The sequence below is a fragment of the Aotus nancymaae genome, unplaced genomic scaffold, assembly GCF_030222135.1.
Source record: "Aotus nancymaae isolate 86718 unplaced genomic scaffold, 86718_ANA_hifiasm-v0.15.2.pri h1tg000049l, whole genome shotgun sequence".
Taxonomy (NCBI): Eukaryota; Metazoa; Chordata; class Mammalia; order Primates; family Aotidae; genus Aotus; species Aotus nancymaae.
This window is the reverse complement of record NW_026988463.1, coordinates 22,824,073-22,841,708: the sequence shown is the minus strand read 5'-3', so window position 1 is coordinate 22,841,708 and position 17,636 is coordinate 22,824,073. Positions and strand designations below refer to the sequence as shown.

General features: G+C 44.1%; 1 protein-coding gene across 5 annotated transcripts in view; it reads right to left on the bottom strand.

Annotated features, from left to right (window-relative positions):
• The window catches only part of TNRC6A (trinucleotide repeat containing adaptor 6A), a 219,026-nt gene that overhangs the window by 183,032 nt on the left and 18,358 nt on the right, over positions 1-17,636 (bottom strand). For all 5 annotated transcript variants that reach the window (XM_021672322.2, XM_064362586.1, XM_012464632.3 and 2 more), the window contains exon 2: positions 207-332. In XM_021672322.2, coding sequence (XP_021527997.1) covers positions 207-286 — 80 coding nt within the window. In that variant the 5' untranslated portion in view covers positions 287-332. The remainder of the gene's footprint in view (positions 1-206; positions 333-17,636) is intronic.

Below are 17,636 nucleotides of genomic sequence, written 5' to 3'. Positions count from 1 at the left end.
GGGGTGACGGTACATTGGCCTCTGTCTCAGGATCGTGAGGTCTGAGTTTCAAACCTTGCCCCCTTTCTCTTGCCCAGTTCTGATTTCAACCCCATTCAACTTGTCAGAATTTTGAGTGGATGTTTTCTCTGGTTTCTTTAGTTGGAACCTCAGGCAGCTCTGGGCTGAATGGACTGACCCATGGTCCCCAGTGTGAGTGATACTACCTGTTCCATTCCTCGGGCAGCGGAATGTCTTGAGAGCCAGGACACCTGGCGTCTAGGCCTGGCTCTGCCACTAGCTGCATGACTTTAGGCAAATCACATCACCTCTCCGGGCCTCAGTTTTCACACCTGGGAAATGAAGAGGTTGCATTAGGTTAGTGATTCCCCACTTTTTTTTTTTTTTTTTTTTTTTTTGAGAGGGAGTTTCGCTCTGTTTACCCAGGCTGGAGTGCAATGGCGCGATCTCGGCTCACCGCAACCTCCGCCTCCTGGGTTCAGGCAATTCTCCTGCCTCAGCCTCCTGAGTAGCTGGGATTATAGGCATGCACCACCATGCCCAGCTAATTTTTTGTATTTTTAGTAGAGATGGGGTTTCACCATGTTTACCAGGATGGTCTCGATCTCTTGACCTCGTGATCCACCTGCCTCGGCCTCCCAGAGTGCTGGGATTACAGGCGTGAGCCACCGCACCCGGCCCTGATTCCCCAGTTTTTACTTCATTCCCCTCCCAAACGCAACCAGTGATGCCTGTTTACCTATGAGACACACACCCTGTACAGCTCCTGGGTGCAAACTTTAATTTCATCCCTTTTTATTTTCTTTTTGTTGCCAGGCTGGAGCGCAGTGGCGTGATCTTGGTTCACTGCAACTTCCACCTCCCGGGCTCAGGCGATCCTCCTGCCACAGCTTGCCAAGTAGCTGGGACTACAGGCGTGTGCCACCATGCCCGGCTAATTTTTTGTACTTTTGGTGGAGATGGGGTTTTGCCATGTTGGCCAGGCTGGTGTCAAACTCCTGAGCTCAAACAATCCACCCGCCTCAGCCTCCCAAAGTGCTGGGTTTACAGATGTGAGCCACCACTCCCAGCCTCATGTCTTTCTTTTTCTTTTCTTTCTTTTTTTTTGAGACAGGGTCTCGATGTATTGCCCAGGATGGAGGGCAGTTGTACAATCACAGCCCACTGCAGGCTTGGTCTCCCAGGCTCAAGTGATCTTCCTGTCTCAGCCTCCTGAGTAGCTGGGACTAGAAATGCACACCACCATGTCTAGCTAATTTTTGTATTTTTTGCAGAGGCAGGATCTCCCTATGTTTCTCAAGCTGGTCTTGAAGTCCTGAGCTCTAGGGATCCACCTGGCTAGTGGATCCACCAAAGTGCTGGGATTATAGGCGTGACCCACCGTGCCCAGCTGGCTGGCCTATTATCTCATACTTTTATTCAAGACTCCTCCACCCAACCACCATTCTTGCGGTCAGCTATGCCCGCAACGTCTCTCTTCTCAGATAGACGGTAAATAGCATGAGATTGCACCTATCATTGCTCTATGATCACTGCGAACAACAGTGACGAGGCCAAGGTGGGAGGATTGTTTGAGCTCAGGAGTTTGAGACCTGTCTGGGCAACATAGCGAAACCTCGTTGCTACAAAAAAAAAAAAAAAAAAAAAAAAAAAAAAAATTAACCAAATGTGATGGTGCGTGTCTGTAAGTCCCAGCTACTCAGGAGGCTGAGGCAGGAGGATCACTTGAGAGAGTCCAAGGAGATAGAGGCTATAATGAGCCATGATCACACCACTGCACTCCAGCCTGGGCGATAGAGCGAGACCCTGTCTCAAAAAGAAAACAAAAAAAGTGACTGGTAAAACAGATATTTAGTAAATAGTTGGTGAATAAGTGAATGATGAAAAGATTGAAAGCACAAATCAATGAATGGAACTATTTCTGTCTACTGATTTCCTCCTTTAGCACATCCATGTATCCTAGTCTTTCTCATGGTTTTTGAGACAGGGTCTTGCTCTGTTGCCCACGCTGGAGTGCAGTGGTGTGATCATAGCTCACTGCAGCCTCCAACTCCTGGGTTTAAGAGATCCTCCCACCTCAGCCTCCTAAGTGGCTGGGATTACAGGTGTGTGCCACCATGCCTGGTTACTTTAAAAAATTTTTTTGTAGAGACGAGTTTTCTCTATGTCATCCCGGCTGGCCTCGAACTCCTGGCCTCACATAATTATCCTGCCTCGGCCTCCTAAACTTTTGGGATCACAGGCAGGAGCCACTACACCCGGCCGTCGTTCTCGTCTTCTATGATAAATGCTCACACAAACACTTAGACAATTATCAACCCCATGTAGATTCTTTCTTAACTTTAAGAGTCAAAATATTCGAAATATTTGTGAGGTTCAGCTGTTTCCAGTTCCTCATATCCTATTTCTCCTAAATCTCTGCATTCTTGCATCTGTTGTCTCCACACCAGTGAAACTATTTGCACCAACATCAAGATCTTACATGTTGCCCAATCCAATGACAACAGATTTCTATCTTTGTTTTACTTGATGATCTAAGTCCTAACAGTATTTTAATGTCTGCAGAGTTTATTATTCTTATATATCCAGAGGGGAGACAGAAATGATTTTTTAAAACAGGAAAATGACAGTAGAAATAGTTATTGCTTTTGTTTTCCCAAGGCAGTCAGTTTAAAGGACACTAAATACAACACAGTTTAGAGATTACAGGGATTCATTTGAGTTTTTTTTTTATATATATATACTTCATCTTTTTTAACCAAGCAAAATGTTTTTGTTTTTTTAAGACGGTCTCGCTCTGAAGCCAGGCTGGAGTGCAATGGCACAATCTCAGTTCACTGCAACCTCTGTCCCCTAGGTTCAAGCGATTCTCATGCCTCAGCCTCCAAGTAGCTGGGATTACAGGCATGTGCAACCGTGCCCAGCCTCTTCGTGTATTTTTAGTAGAGACGGGGTTTCACCATGTTGGCCAGGCTGGTCTCGAACTCTTGGCCTCAAGTGATCCACCTGCCTTGGACTCCCAAAGTCCTGGGATTACAGTTGAGAGTCACCACGCCCAGGCTGTTTTGGTTTTTTGAGATGGAGTCTCGCTCTGTCGCCCAGGTTGGAGTGCAGTGGTGTGATCTCGGCTTACTGCAAATGAACCTCCAGGTTCAAGCAATCCTCCTACCTCAGCCTTATGACTGGCTGAGACTACACGCATGTGCCACCATGCTGGGCTAACTTTTGCATTTGTGGTAGAGATGGGGTCTTACTCTGTTGCCCAGGATGGTCTTGGACTCCTGAGCTTAAGTGATTCTCCTGCCTTGGCCTCCTAAAGTCCTGGGATTAGAGTGGCGAGCCACTGCGCCTGGCTGCTATACTGATTTTTTTTTTTTTTTTTTTGAGTCAGAGATTCTCTTTTGTTGCACGAGCTGGAGTGCAATGGCGCGAACTCAGCTTACTGCAACCTCTGCCTCCCAGGTTCAAGTGATTCCCCTGCCTCAGCCTCTTGAGTAGCTGGGATTACAGGCGCGTGCCAATATGCCCAGCTAATTTTTTGTATTTTTAGTAGAGATGGGGTTTCACCATGTTGGCCAGGCTGGTCTCGAACTCCTGACCTCAGGTGATCTGCTTACCTTGGCCTCCCGAAGTGCTGGGATTACAGGTGTGAGTCACCGTGCCTAGCCTATACTGATTTTTACAGCTTGGATGTGCTGCCTCTTTTTGTACTCTGTATAAATGGCGTCACAGCCACGTGAGGTGGCTCACACCTATAATCTCAGCACTTTGGGAGATCGAGGCAGGTGGATCGCTTGAGGTCAGGAGTTTGAGACCAGACTGGCCAACATGGTGAAACCCCATCTCTACTAAAAATACAAAAGTTAGCTGGGTGTGTTGGCATGTGCCTGTAGTTCTAGCTACTTGGGAGGCTGAGGCAGGAGAACCCAGGAGGTGGAGGTTGCAGTGAGCTGAGATGAAGTCACTGCACTCCAGCCTGGGCAACAGAACAAGACTCCATCTAAAAAAAGTAATAAATAAATAAATAAATGGCATCATACAGAATGTACTCTATATATAGTTTTGCTTCTTTTGTTGCACGTGATATTTGTGAAATTCCTTGGTATTGCATTGTGTGGTTGAGGCTCCCTTATTCTCACTGCTGCCTGAGACTTCTTTTAAGAAAGCTCTGTGCCTCCCTGCATGGGACCTTCCTTCCCACAGTAATTATGGTTCCCTCACTTCCAGTGACATTTCTGTTCCTCCTTCCTTGCTTTTCCTCCATAGGTCTGATCACCATCTAATGTGCTATACATTTAATCTATTTATTTTATTCTTTACTTCTTGCCTAGAACTAACTTCCACGGAGTCAGATCAGTGCTCAGTACTCTTTGAACAAGTAAACCTCAGTGACCTCCGCATGGCATCCAGCATGCTCGTGGGGGAGGGAATGCCAGGCTGCCCAGACCACAGATGAGTCAAGAACTGCAACAGGCTGGGCGTGATGCTCACGTTTTTTTATCCCAGCACTTTGGGAGACTGGGATGGGCAGACCGCTTGAGGCCAGGAGTTCAAGACCAACCTGGTCAACATGGTGGAACCCCATCTCTACAAAATAAATTTTAAAACTAGTTGGGTATGGTGGTATGTGCCCAAAGTCCCAGCTACTAGGGAGGCTGAAGTGGGAGGATCATCTGAGCCTGGGAGGTTGAGGTTGCAGTGAGCCATGATCCTACCATTGCACTCTAGCCTGGGCCACAGAGTGAGACCCTGTCTCAAAAACAAAAAGAAAAACCAACAAAAAAATCCTGCAACAAAGTGTCATTTAGCAGGAGAGCACAATCTGATGGAGCACCAGGTATGGCTTTCTTTCTGTAATATTTATACCACGACCATAAATATACATGTGAAAATTCTACATAAAACGATTGCAAGTAACTTTTTAAAGCTTATGACAATTAAAAGACAAAAAGGTTCAGAAACATCTATTAATAGGGAGTATCTGAAGTTTCTGTATTTATATGCTTTTGCGTGTTTTGAATTTTTTATAATAAGCATCAATTGATTTAGTAATTAAAAATCAAGGGATAAAATGCCATAATTGAGTCGCATTTATCCTATTACTGTCAAAACAGTTCAATATTTACAAATTGATATAAAAATAAAACAAAGAGCCAGGCCTAGTGGCTCCACCTGTAATCTCAGCTAAGGTGAGATCACTTGAGGCCAGGAGTTTAAGACCACCCCGGCAACATAGTGAGACCCTGTCCAAAAAAAATGTTAAAAAATTAACTGGGGGCAGTGGCATGTGCCTGTAGTCCTAACTACTCGAGAGACTGAGATGGGAGGATCACTTGAGCCAAGGAGTTTGAGCCTGCAGTGAGCTGTGATCACACCACTGCAATCCAGCCTGAGTGACAGAGTGAGATCCTCTCTAAAGAAAAAATCATGAAGTCATACAGTATTTTATAAAATCACAAATAAACAATAGAAGAGTACCTGGCTTATCATAGGTACTTAAGTATTTCTTGAATGAATGAATGAAAATATATTAATACATTAAATCATCCCAATAGGTCACGTAAAAACAAAACCCCACAATCCCACAATGTTACTAATACATGCTGAAAAGGCATTAAGAAAGAATCCAGCACCCATTCCTGATGAAAATCCTTGGCAGGCAGTAAAGAAGGTTTCCGTCACATGTCTCCCTGCAAACCACTGCAATCTGGCTTTTGCTGGCACCCTGCCATCAAAACTGCTTTCCCCAAGGCGATCAGTGCCCCACTTATTGCCAAACCCAATGCACTTGGATGGGTACCAATAAATATGTAACGAATTAAGGAATGGATGATAAAAGAATCTCACATCAATGGCATCATCCTTAACAATAGAACACCAGCGTCTCTTTAAAGTCAGAAATAAAACCAGGATATGAGCTACTGCTATCATTTGATGATGTTTCTGGAAGCTCAGGCAAAAATAAAACAAAAAAACCATAAGGTACAGCTACTGGCAATGAGGTGAGAAAATCATCTTTCTTTGTGTAGAACCTCAGTGAATTATGCAAAAAAACTCTCAGAAATAATAAGAGAGCTCTGGAAGTTTACGGATACACAAATGGTAATTGTTTTCCCTGAATATCAACAAATGTGATGTCTATGATGGGTACTGAGACAATTGAGAAAGTAAAATTTTTTTTAAAAAAAAAGGTGCAGAATCTGGCTGGGTGAGGTGGCTCATGCCTGTAGAATCCAGCCAGGTGTGGTGGTTTGGCCTTTTTTGGGAGGCCAAGGTGGGAGGATTACTTGAGGTCAGGAGTTCAAGACCAGCCTGGCCAACATGGTGAAACCCTGTTTCTACTAAAAATACAAAAATTAGCTGGGCATGGTGGTAGGCTCCTGTCATCCCAGCTACTCGGGAGGCTGAGGCAGGAGAATTGCTTGAACCTGGGAGGCAGAGGTTGCGGTGAGCCGAGATCGAGCCACTGCACTCCAGCCTGGGTGACAGGTCTCCAAAAATAAACAAACAGATAAATAAATAAGTAAATAAAGGATCTTAGGAATAAGAAGAATCTTACGAATAAGAAGTAAAACAATCTAGGTGAAGGGTACAGAGTTCCAGCATTACAAATCAAGAAAGAGTTGGGCGTGGTGACTCACACTTGTAATCTCAGTGCTTTGGGAGGCTGAAGCAGGAGGTTTGCTTGAGGCCAGGAGTTCGAGACCAGCCTGGGCAGCATAGCAAGATCCTGTCACAACAATGACAACAATAACAACGAAACAAATGAAGAAACAAAAAAGTGTACAGAGATTAAGATTTTTATTTTCCAACTAGTTAAATGTGAAATGTAAATGATGCTTAGATTGTGAAATTTACATTAAATTCTAGGGAAGGACGCAGGCTTGGTATCCTCCATGGACAGGCCAGGTGCCACTGAGCCACGAGAAAGGGTCAAGATTGGTAAGGTGGAGGCTGATACTGCCCCACCCTGGAAAGCACATTCTGTATCCCTTGTTGCAATCTGGAATCCCCCCCGACTGAAGTTCCTGAACTTGTAACCTCAGCTGACCTGGGATAACAATTCTGTTTTCTTAGTAGGGAAGCATAGTGACAAATACAGAAAAATGTGAAAACAGGTATAGAGACGATGGATGAGTAAGTCATACCTGTGGCATTAATACTCTTGTATTAGGTTCAGCAATTTGTTTTTATAGTCCTAGTGATAAGGTGTAGATTTTGCATATTACAGTATTTAAGGTGAGTGAAACGCTGAAGAGAATCTGGTATATTCAATGTGCATTTATTTATTCATTTATTTGGGACAGGGTTTCTCTCTGTCACCCAGGCGGGAGTGCAGTGGCGTCATCTTGGCTCACTGCAACCTCTGTCTCCTGGGTTTAAATAATCCACCTGCCTCAGCCTCCCAAGTAGCTGAGACTACAGATGTGCAATGCCACTCCTGGCTATCTGTTTTGTGTTTTCTTGTAGAGATGACGTTCACCATACAGTAGTCCACACTGGCCTTGAATTCCTGAGCTCAAGCAAAGCCCCCAAAGCTCTGGGATTACAGACCTGAACCACCACACCCAGCCCTATTTTGAGATTTATTGATCAATGATCATACCGTTCTAGACACTGGGCATATAGTGATAAAAAAGATAAATTTGGCCAGGCGAAGTGGCTCACACCTGTAATCCTAGCACTTTGGGAGGCTGAAGCGGGAGGATCACTTGAGGCCAGGAGTTTAAGAAACCAGCCTGTGCAACATGGCAAAACCAATCTCCAATAAAGATAGAAAAACTAGCCTGGTGTGGTGGTGCACATCTGTAATCCCAGCTACTCGGGAGGCTGACATGAGAATCGCTGGAACCCGGGAGACAGAGGTTGCAGTGAGCTGAGACCATGCCACTGCACTCCAGCCTGGGCAACAGAGTGAGACTTCATCTCAAAAAAAAAAAAAAAAAAAAAAAAGAAAGAAAGAAAGAAAAAGAAAAAGAAAAAAAAAAAAAAAGATAAATTTTATACCTTAATGGAGCTTAAATTCTATTGGGAGGAAGGTGTGTGTATGTAGGCACAGAAAACAAACAAGTAAAGAAATACACAATGAGCATAATTTTTGCAAGTAATTGATACTGCAAGGAAATAAGCCTGGGTAAGGTGATAGATTGCACTTTAGATTGAAACTCTGTACTTTAGATTGAAGTCCTCTCTGAAGAGATAATACTTTGCGCTGAGATCTAAAGTCTACACAGGAGTAAACCATGAATAAATCAAGCAGCTGCATGTATGGGAAATAGAACTTATAAAGGCTCTGAGGCCAGAGCAAGCTTGGTAGGTTCAGATACCTGTAAAGCAGCCACTGTGGCCGTAGCAGAGCTAGTGAGAGGAAGCTCTAGAACAAAGCAAGTGCCTGGTGATGTAGGGCCTTGCAGAACATGTTGAGAAGTCTGGATTTTTTTTTTTTTTTAGACAAGGTCTTGCTCTGTCACCCAGGCTGGAGTGCAGTGGTATGATTATGGCTCGCTCCAGCCTCGAACTTCAGGACTTAAGTGATCCTCCCACCTCAGCCTCCTGGGTAGCTGGGACTGAAGACAGGTGCCACCATGCCTGGTTAATTAAAAAAAAAAAAATTTTTTTTTTTTGAGATGGAGTTTCACTCTTGTGGCCCAGGCTGGAGTGCAATGGTGCGACCTCGGCTCACTGCAACCTCCACCTCCCAGGTTCAAGTGAGTCTCCTGCCTCAGCCTCCTAAGTAACTGGGATTACAGGTGTGCACTGCCATGCCCAGGTAATTTTTGTATTCTTAGTAGAGACGGGGTTTCACCACGTTGGCCAGGCTGATCTTGAACTCCTGACCTCAGGTGATCCGCCCACCTCGGCCTCCGAAAGTGCTGGGATTACCAGTGACAGCCATCGTGTCTGGCTCCAGATTTTATTTTTAATGTGAAGACAAGTCATTGGCAGATTTTGAGCAGGGGTATCATGCGATCTGATTTATGATATTAAAAGACCTTGGGGGCGGCTATAAGATGAAAAGTCTGTAGTGAGGAAGGTATGGATGAATGGAAACTGAAGGATCATTTGGGAGGCTTACCCAGTCAGGGTGAAAACAATACTGACTTGGAAGAGGATGGTGACAGTGTAAACAGAGAGAAATGAATAGCTGGGAGGTATGTTTTGAAGGTAGGGTCAGAGGAACTTGACTACGGATTGTGTGTGGGGTGTGAGGCAATAAGGAATCAAAGACTTCTAGAGTTTGGAACTAAACAGCTAGGTGGATGGTGGTGGAATTTCTTGAATTAGGAAAGATATTGGAGGTTGGGAGAGAGACAGGTTTGTTTTGAGGGGAAATCAAGAATTCTGGTTTGGACCTGTCAAATTTGGGATGCCTGTTTAACAAAGCACATAGGGATGATCAGCAGGTAGCTGGTTATGGGAGACAAGAAGTGTGTTATCAGCTTGTAGATGACATTTACAGACATGAGACTTTCAAACAAGGAAAGAGCCTAGGCATGGCAGCTCACACCTGCAATCCCAGCACTTTGGGAGGCAGACAGGAGAATCGTTTAAGCCCAGGAGTTCGAGATCAGCCTGGGCGATATAGCAAGACCCTGTCTATTTAAAAAAAGTTAGCTGAGTGTGGTGGTTCACATCTGTGGTCCCAGCTACTTGGGAGGCTGAGACAGGAGGATCGCTTGAGCCCAGGAGGCTGAGGGTGCAGTGAGCCATGACTGAGTCACTACACTCCAGCCTGGGTAACAGAGTGAGATCTTGTTCCAAAAAAACCACCCAAACAAACAAGGAAAATACTTAAGTGGAGTCCAAGTCTAAAGACTGAATCCTAGGATGTTCTTTTTTTTTGAGGTGGAAGTCTTGTTCTGTCACCCATGTTGAGTGCAGTGGCACAATCTCAGCTCACTGCAACCTCTATCTCTGGGTTCAAGTGATTCTCATGCCTCAACCTCCCAAGTAGCTAAGACTACGGGCATGCATCACCATGCCAGGCTAATTTTCGTGTTTTTAGTAGAGATGGGGTTTGCCATGTTGGCCAGGTTGCTCTCAAACTCAAACTCTTAACCTGAAATGATCCACCCAGCTCAGCCTCTCAAAGTGCTGGGATTACAGGTGTGAGCCACTGCGCTCAGCCCCTAGGATGTTCTAATATTTACAATAAGGGGGAAGAGGATTAGGAACAAACAAAAGGACCAAGAAAGAATAGGGGCAAACCAAGAGTGGGCTGTCCTGAAACTTGAGAGAAGAAAGTAATATATTATGTCGAATGTTGCTGAGGGATTGGGTAAGATAATGTCTGATGTAATCCCAGCACTTTGGGAGGCCAAGGCGGGTGAATCACGAGGTCAAGAGATCGAGACCATCCTGGTCAACATGGTGAAACCCCGTCTCTACTAAAAATACAAAAAATTAGCTGGGCATGGTGGCGCGTGCCTGTAATCCCAGCTACTCAGGAGGCTGAGGCAGGAGAATTGCCTGAACCCAGGAGGTGGAGGTTGCGGTGAGCCGAGATAGCGTCATTGCACTCCAGCCTGGGTAACAAGAGCGAAACTCCGTCTCAAAAAAAAAAAAGATAATGTCTGAGACTTGGCCACTGGATAGACAAACTGAAGAGAGTCAGTGATCGTCACCAGACAGGTTTCTCAGGCAGTTGTAGGGCCTGGGCCAAAAGTACAAGTGGAGGTCTACACACCATATGTTTAAATACTAAATGCTATCAGCCAAGCAAACTGCTAAATAAAATACATGTTATCCTCCTACCTTGACAAATGCATATTCACCATATGTGTTTGGAAGGCAAGTTTCAAATTTAGAATTCTCTGATTCCAAGAGTTTCTCTCCAGAATGAATTGGCATAGAGAGGACTAGTCCCTTTTTTTTTTCTTTCTTCCCTTCATCTGTATGAACAAGCATGAACCCTCTAGGCTGAATGTGTAACCTCCACCAACACAGTCGTTCCCACTTCCACTCCAGCAAATAGCCATCTCTTAGGTATAGAGACACACATGCCACATCCCTTGGATCTGGGGAGCAGCCCCTCTCAGGCTCTGGGAACTGGCTTGGGGCCATTTAGGCAAGGAATCCCAGGGTTTTAGGTACTCTGAGTAGGGTCTGGGAAGGGACAACTTCTGACTAGCCATGTTTGCTTGGCCCTGTGAATCCCTTGCCTAAAGAGGAAAACACAGCTGAAGGATGACCAGTGTGGGGCTCCCTACAGCATGAGGCCTTAGGGCTGTATTAGAGTGGGTTAAAGAGAGAATAGGAGAATAGGAGGTGAGATGGGAAGGAAGCAAAGGTAGACAGCTCTTAGAAAAAATTTTTTCTGTAAAGAGGTAGTAGCTAGAGGGAGAAGGAGAGCCAAAGAATGCTTTGTTTTATGTTTTTTTGTTCATTTGTTATTTCCTTTTTGTAGAAATAGTGTCTCTCTATGTTGCCCAGGCTGGTCTCTAACTCCTGGCTTCAGATGACCCTCCTGCCTCAGCTTCCCAAAGTGCTGGGATTACAGATGTGAGCTACTGTGACTGGCCTTTGTTTTGTGTTTTTAAAGATAGCACTTCCAGATGCTGATGGAAATGATCCAGTAGAGAAAAATGTTGATGATGAGAAGAGAATGGGGGTGGTGTTAGGAGCAGAATGCCCGAGCAGGTGAGAGGAACAGGATCAGATCCAAGGCTTGAATGCAAGAATTGGCCAAAGGAGGTCCATGGATAATTTCTCCACTGTAAGAGGAGAGAAAGCAGATTAAATTGAAGCAGATATAGTTAGGTTGGTAGATCTGGTAGTGGGAAGAAAAATACAACTTTCTTTTCTAATTGCTTCTAATATTCACAATTAAATAGTAACTGAGAATTAGAGAGAAATAAGTTATGAAAAGTATGTGGGACACTTAAAAATGGTTAAGATGGCAAATATTATGTGTAATTTTTTTTGAGACAGAGTCTCACTCTGTCACCTAGGCTGGAGTGCAGTGGTGTGATCATAGCTCACTGCAGCCTTGACCTCCCTGGGCGCAGGTGATCCTCCAGTCTCAGCCTCCTGAGTAGCTGGGACTATAGGCACACACCACCACACCTAGTTAATTTTTTGTACTTTTTTTGTAGAATTGGGATTTTGCAGGCTGGTCTCAAACTCCTGGATTGAAACAATCCACCTGCCTCGGCCTCCCAAAGCAGTGAGATTACAGGCAGGAACCACTGCGACCGGTCTCTGTGTATTTTACTACAATTAAAAATAAATTTTTAAAAAGGCTAATAAATGACTATCTTTCTCCTCCTCCAAAAATAATAGTTATCTGGGAAAACAGAAAAGTTAATATATTAGGGGCAGCACTGGGTGGTCAACTGGAGATTTGTGGACATAAATTTAAAGCAAAACCAACAAGCATGGTGTTACTGTAAGCAGAATGGTGAGTTAACAGTTTGATTGAGATAAGATTTGTGACTTTAATTAAAAATATTTAAGAGAATTTGATTAATTTAGCTGAAACTGAATGTTTAAAAATTTCTGAATTAATAAATAATTTCAGACTTATTAGGTTTATAAATAGTGTTTAAGCACTTAGCAATTCTGTTTGTCGGATTTATAAGTCAGCCTTGTCAGATGTTTGAAGCACTTAAGAGATTCAACTTTGTAATTGTGGTTAAAAATGACAAAGCTGAAGGAAAATTTATTAAGCAGCCTTTTAAGGGATGTTAAATATTCAGGGGAATTTATTATGTCACGTTTACATTTTAGCATTGATACAAGAACAAATAAAAATTATACATAACTTTAGATAAGATATACTAAATGTATAATAATGACTCATGAGTTATGTTAAAGGCCTGGGGGAAACTAGGTTTTTAGATTTACAATTTAATAAATTGCATGTTAGTTAAAATACAAGTAACTGGCCGGGCGCGGTGGCTCAAGCCTGTAATCCCAGCACTTTGGGAGGCCGAGGCGGGTGGATCACGAGGTCAAGAGATCGAGACCATCCTGGTCAACATGGTGAAACCCCGTCTCTACTAATACAAAAAACTAGCTGGGCATGGTGGCGCGTGCCTGTAATCCCAGCTACTCAGGAGGCTGAGGCAGGAGAATTGCCTGAACCCAGGAGGCGGAGGTTGCAGTGAGCCAAGATCGCGCCATTGCACTCCAGCATGGGTAACGAGCGAAACTCCGTCTCAAAAAAAAAAAAAAAAAAAATACAAGTAACTGTAAATATACTTGTCTATGCACTAAAGCTCAAATTCAGGTGCTAAAACTATAGCTGTTCCCTGAGAAATGCTATTATATGCCAATCTCACCATTTTATTTTCTGAGCATGGGTGTCTGTCTCCCATGATCCCTCCAAATCCCACTAAAACGACAGAAAAATATAGAGTTCACCTTTGAACAACATGGGAGTTAGGGGCACCGACCCTGAAAATCTACACGTAACTTTTGACTCTCCAAAAACTTAACCACTAATTACTACTGGCCGCAAGCCTTATTTATAACATGGTCAGTTAACATGTACTTTGTTTGTTATATGTATTACATACTATATTCTACAATATTAAGAAAATCGCAAGGAAATAAAAATCGATTTGCTATTCATTAAGTAGAAGTGGTTCATCATAAAGGTCTTCATCCTCATCATCTTCACTTTGAGTAGGTTGATGGGGAGGAAGAAGAAGAAGGGCTGTCTCAGATGTGGCAGAGGTGGAGAAGGTAGAAAGGGAGACAGAAAAGGCAGGCAAATTTGGGGTAACTTTTTTTTTTTTTGAGATGGAATCTTACTGCGCCATCCAGGCTGGAGTGCAATGGCACGATCTCGGCTCACTGCAACCTCTGCCTCCTGGGTTCAAGTGATTCTCCTGCCTCAGCCTCTTGAGTAGCTGGGATTACAGATGCCTGTCACCACGCCCAGCTAATTTTTTGTATTTTGAGTAGAGACTAGGTTTCACCATGTTGGCCAGGCTGGTCTTGAACCCCTGACCTCAGGTGATCCACCTGCCTCAGCTTCTCAAAGTGCTGGGGTTACAGGTGTGAGCCACTGCACCTGGTCCTTGGTGTAACCTTTATTGAAAAAAATCCACGTATAAGTAAACAGTGCAATTCAAACCCATGTTGTTCAAGTGTCAACTGTATATTTTATATTTATACATACATACATACAAATTTTACATATAAATCCAAAATTGCTAGAAAACAAGAAAGAGACTTGTCAGCAGATAAGAAATTGTGAGGAAATCCTGTAAGAACGCATCAGGGGTCAAATCAATGGCAGAACCAGGGTAGAGAAACTCGATGCTAAACACTCCTAAGGGAAGGCAGTTCTTCCCAAGGAAGCCTGCGGGAAATTCAAGATCAGAGTAAACAAATATTAAGAGTGAGACAGGTTTCCCAGGGCAGTCATTAAGATAATTAATTAATTTTACAGGGCCCCGGCTGGGTCAGATGCCGCCCTTCTGCCTGGTTCCAGGATGATCAAGCCCTCAGGATGAAGACCCCTGAGCTACTTTTTGAACAAGGGAATAAATAATTTGCCTGGGGAAGACACTGAACTTGAAAGTTGGCCTGGATTGTGAAGCAGAGCCTTTCTTAATAGGGCATCTGAAACAACTGAGGCTGATGTCAGGGAGGAGAAGGAAAGGCTGTCACCAATGCCTGCCCCCAGATCACAGCCACAGGTGTAGATAGGACACTTTGGGGTAGCCACAGAAGCTGCAGCAGGTGAGCAGTACCCCAGATAATGTTTAGCTACCAAGAAGGATGCAGGGTCCCACCTCCAGAATATAAACTACCTGGTTGGGCCATACATTTACCCCTGAACTTTGTGGGATTCTCATTTGGGCTGATGCTCAGCTTCTAACGCCACTGCAAAATCTAGAGAAACAAATTTGTAGGTTTTTTTTTTTTTTTTTTTTTTTGAGACGGAGTTTCGCTCTTGTTACCCAGGCTGGAGTGCAATGGCGCGATCTCGGCTCACCGCAACCTCCGCCTCCTGGGTTCGGGCAATTCTCTTGCCTCAGCCTCCCGAGTAGCTAGGATTACAGGCACGCGCCACCATGCCCAGCTAATTTTTTTGTATTTTTAGTAGAGATGGGGTTTCATCATGTTGACCAGGATGGTCTCGATCTCTCCACCTTGTGATCCACCCGCCTCGGCCTCCCAAAGTGCTGAGATTACAGGCATGAGCCACTGCGCCTGGCCTACGAATTTGTAGATTAAAAAAGTAGCATCTAGGCCGGGCGCGGTGGCTCACGCTTGTAATCCCAGCACTTTGGGAGGCCGAGGCGGGTGGATCACGAGGTCGAGAGATCGAGACCATCCTGGTCAACATGGTGAAACCCCGTCTCTACTAAAAATACAAAAATTAGCTGGGCATGGTGGCGCGTGCCTGTAATCTCAGCTACTCGGGAGGCTGAGGCAGGAGAATTGCCCGAACCCAGGAGGCGGAGGTTGCGGTGAGCCGAGATTGCGCCATTGCACTCCAGCCTGGGTAACAAGAGCGAAACTCCGTCTCAAAAAAAAAGCATCTAAAAAAAAACCCGGTAAAACGTATGCTTTACATAAATGTGAATGTGTACATGTAAATAATTTTTTAAAATCTGAAGCGATGACTTCATCAGATTTCAGTGTTGTTCAAGCAGGAAAAGGCTTGAAAGTATGCTATGGCTCACATTGCCCCAAGGAAGGCTACAGAGGCAGAGCATGTCTAGACATCTTTCTTATAGAAAGATGTCTGTTATGAAATTTCTAAAACATTGCAATGAGTCAAGTGCGCAGCTTCTGGGGTGCTGGCAATATTTCATTTCTCAATATAAAAATGTTTAGCTTTCTTTGTTTTATGTTCTTTTTTTCCTGTGTGTGTTATATTTCTGTACATACTGTATTTTATAATAAAACATTTAAAAAATAAATAAACCAAGAGTGACCACTAGATTTGTGATTCTGAAACCTGATGGCACATTAGAGCAATCTGATTTTAAATAATTTTGTTTAGTTTAAAAAATTAGTTTAAAAAATATTGGTGTCCACTGGGGAAGACAAGATTGGAGAGGGAGAAAGTGGGGCAAGAGCAGAAGAACTACCCATTGAGTGCTATGCTCACCACCAGGGCGTTCTTACTCCAAACCTCAGCATCATGCAATAGACCTTTGTAACAAACCTGCACATGTAACCCCTGAACCTATAATAAAAGCTGCAAAAAAAATTTAAACAAAATTTGTGTCCAGAGTACAGTGAAGACTAAATAAATTAGAATCTCTTAGGTGGGGTCAGAGATATGTATCTGAGAGCCACCATACTAGAAGAATAAAAATAAACTTAACAAGAGGAATCATCAATCACAATAATTATAAAATAGGTTAAATTCCCTTGTTAAAAGACAGAACTCAAATGAGATCAGAGATCCAAGTTTTCTTCATGTCTTAGGTCTCCTACCTCGGTATTAATTTTGTTCTGAAATTACTGTGGCTGTAAGATTTCTGCAGCAAATATCATCCCTATATCCTCGTAGGTTCATGTTAAGAGGGAAAGAAATCTTGAGTTTGTCCCAGAAGTTTCAGTAAAAGTTTCTCTCTTTTTTCCTACCGTGATCTTGTGCTAATTGCTGAGACAATTACTATAACCATAAGTCTTTGATGGACTAGGACTAAGTCACATGCATACACATCAGGTCTACTCCTGCCCCAAATGTGGTGTGGAGTCAATTCTATGAGAACTACATGGGATAAGAGTGGTGAGAGGGTGGAACCTTAAGCAAAACCCGGGTTCAAGCAATTCTCCTGCCTCAGCCTCCTGAGTACGTAGGACTACAGGCTTGTGCCACCACACCCGGCTCATTTTTTGTATTTTTGGAGAGATGTGGTTTCATCGCGTTAGCCAGGATAGTCTCGATCTCCTGACCTCATGATCTGCCCACCTCAGCCTCCCAAAGTGCTGGAATTATAAGCGTGAGTCACTGCACCAGGCCAATTATTTGAATATTTATCACTCTCATGGGACTGAATCTCCATGAGAGGAGGGCCCATGGCAGCCTTTTCATTTTTGTAACCCAGAGTGTGAACTCCGTGACAGGCGTTCAGTAGGCATGCAAATATTTGTGGAGAGGCTCACACCTGGAATCCCAGCGCTTTGGGAGGCCAAGGCAGGTGGATTGCTTGAGGCCAGGAGTTTGAGATTAGCCTGGAAAACATGGCAAAACCAAGTCTCTACTAAAAATACAAAAGTTATTGGAGCATGGTGGTGGGTGCCTGTAATCCCATCTATTTGGGTGGCTGAGGCATGAGAATCGCTTGAACGCATGAGGCAGAGGTTGCAGTGAGTTGAGATTGCAGCACTGCACTCTAGCCTGGGCTACAGAGTGAAACACTGTCCCCTGCCTCCCCAAAAAAAGGGCTGGGTGTGGTGGCTCATGCCTGTAATCCCAGCACTTTGGGAGCCTGAGGTGGGTGGATCACGAGGTCAGGAGATTGAGACCATCCTAGCCAACATGGTAAAATTCCATCTCTACTAAAAATACAAAAATTAGCTGGGCATGGTGGCACGTGCCTGTAATCCCAGCTACTCAGGAGGCTGAGGCAGGGGAATCGCTTGAACCCGGGAGGCAGAGGTTGCAGTGAGCCAAGATGGTGCCACCTCACTCCAGTCTGGCAACAGGGCTAGACTCT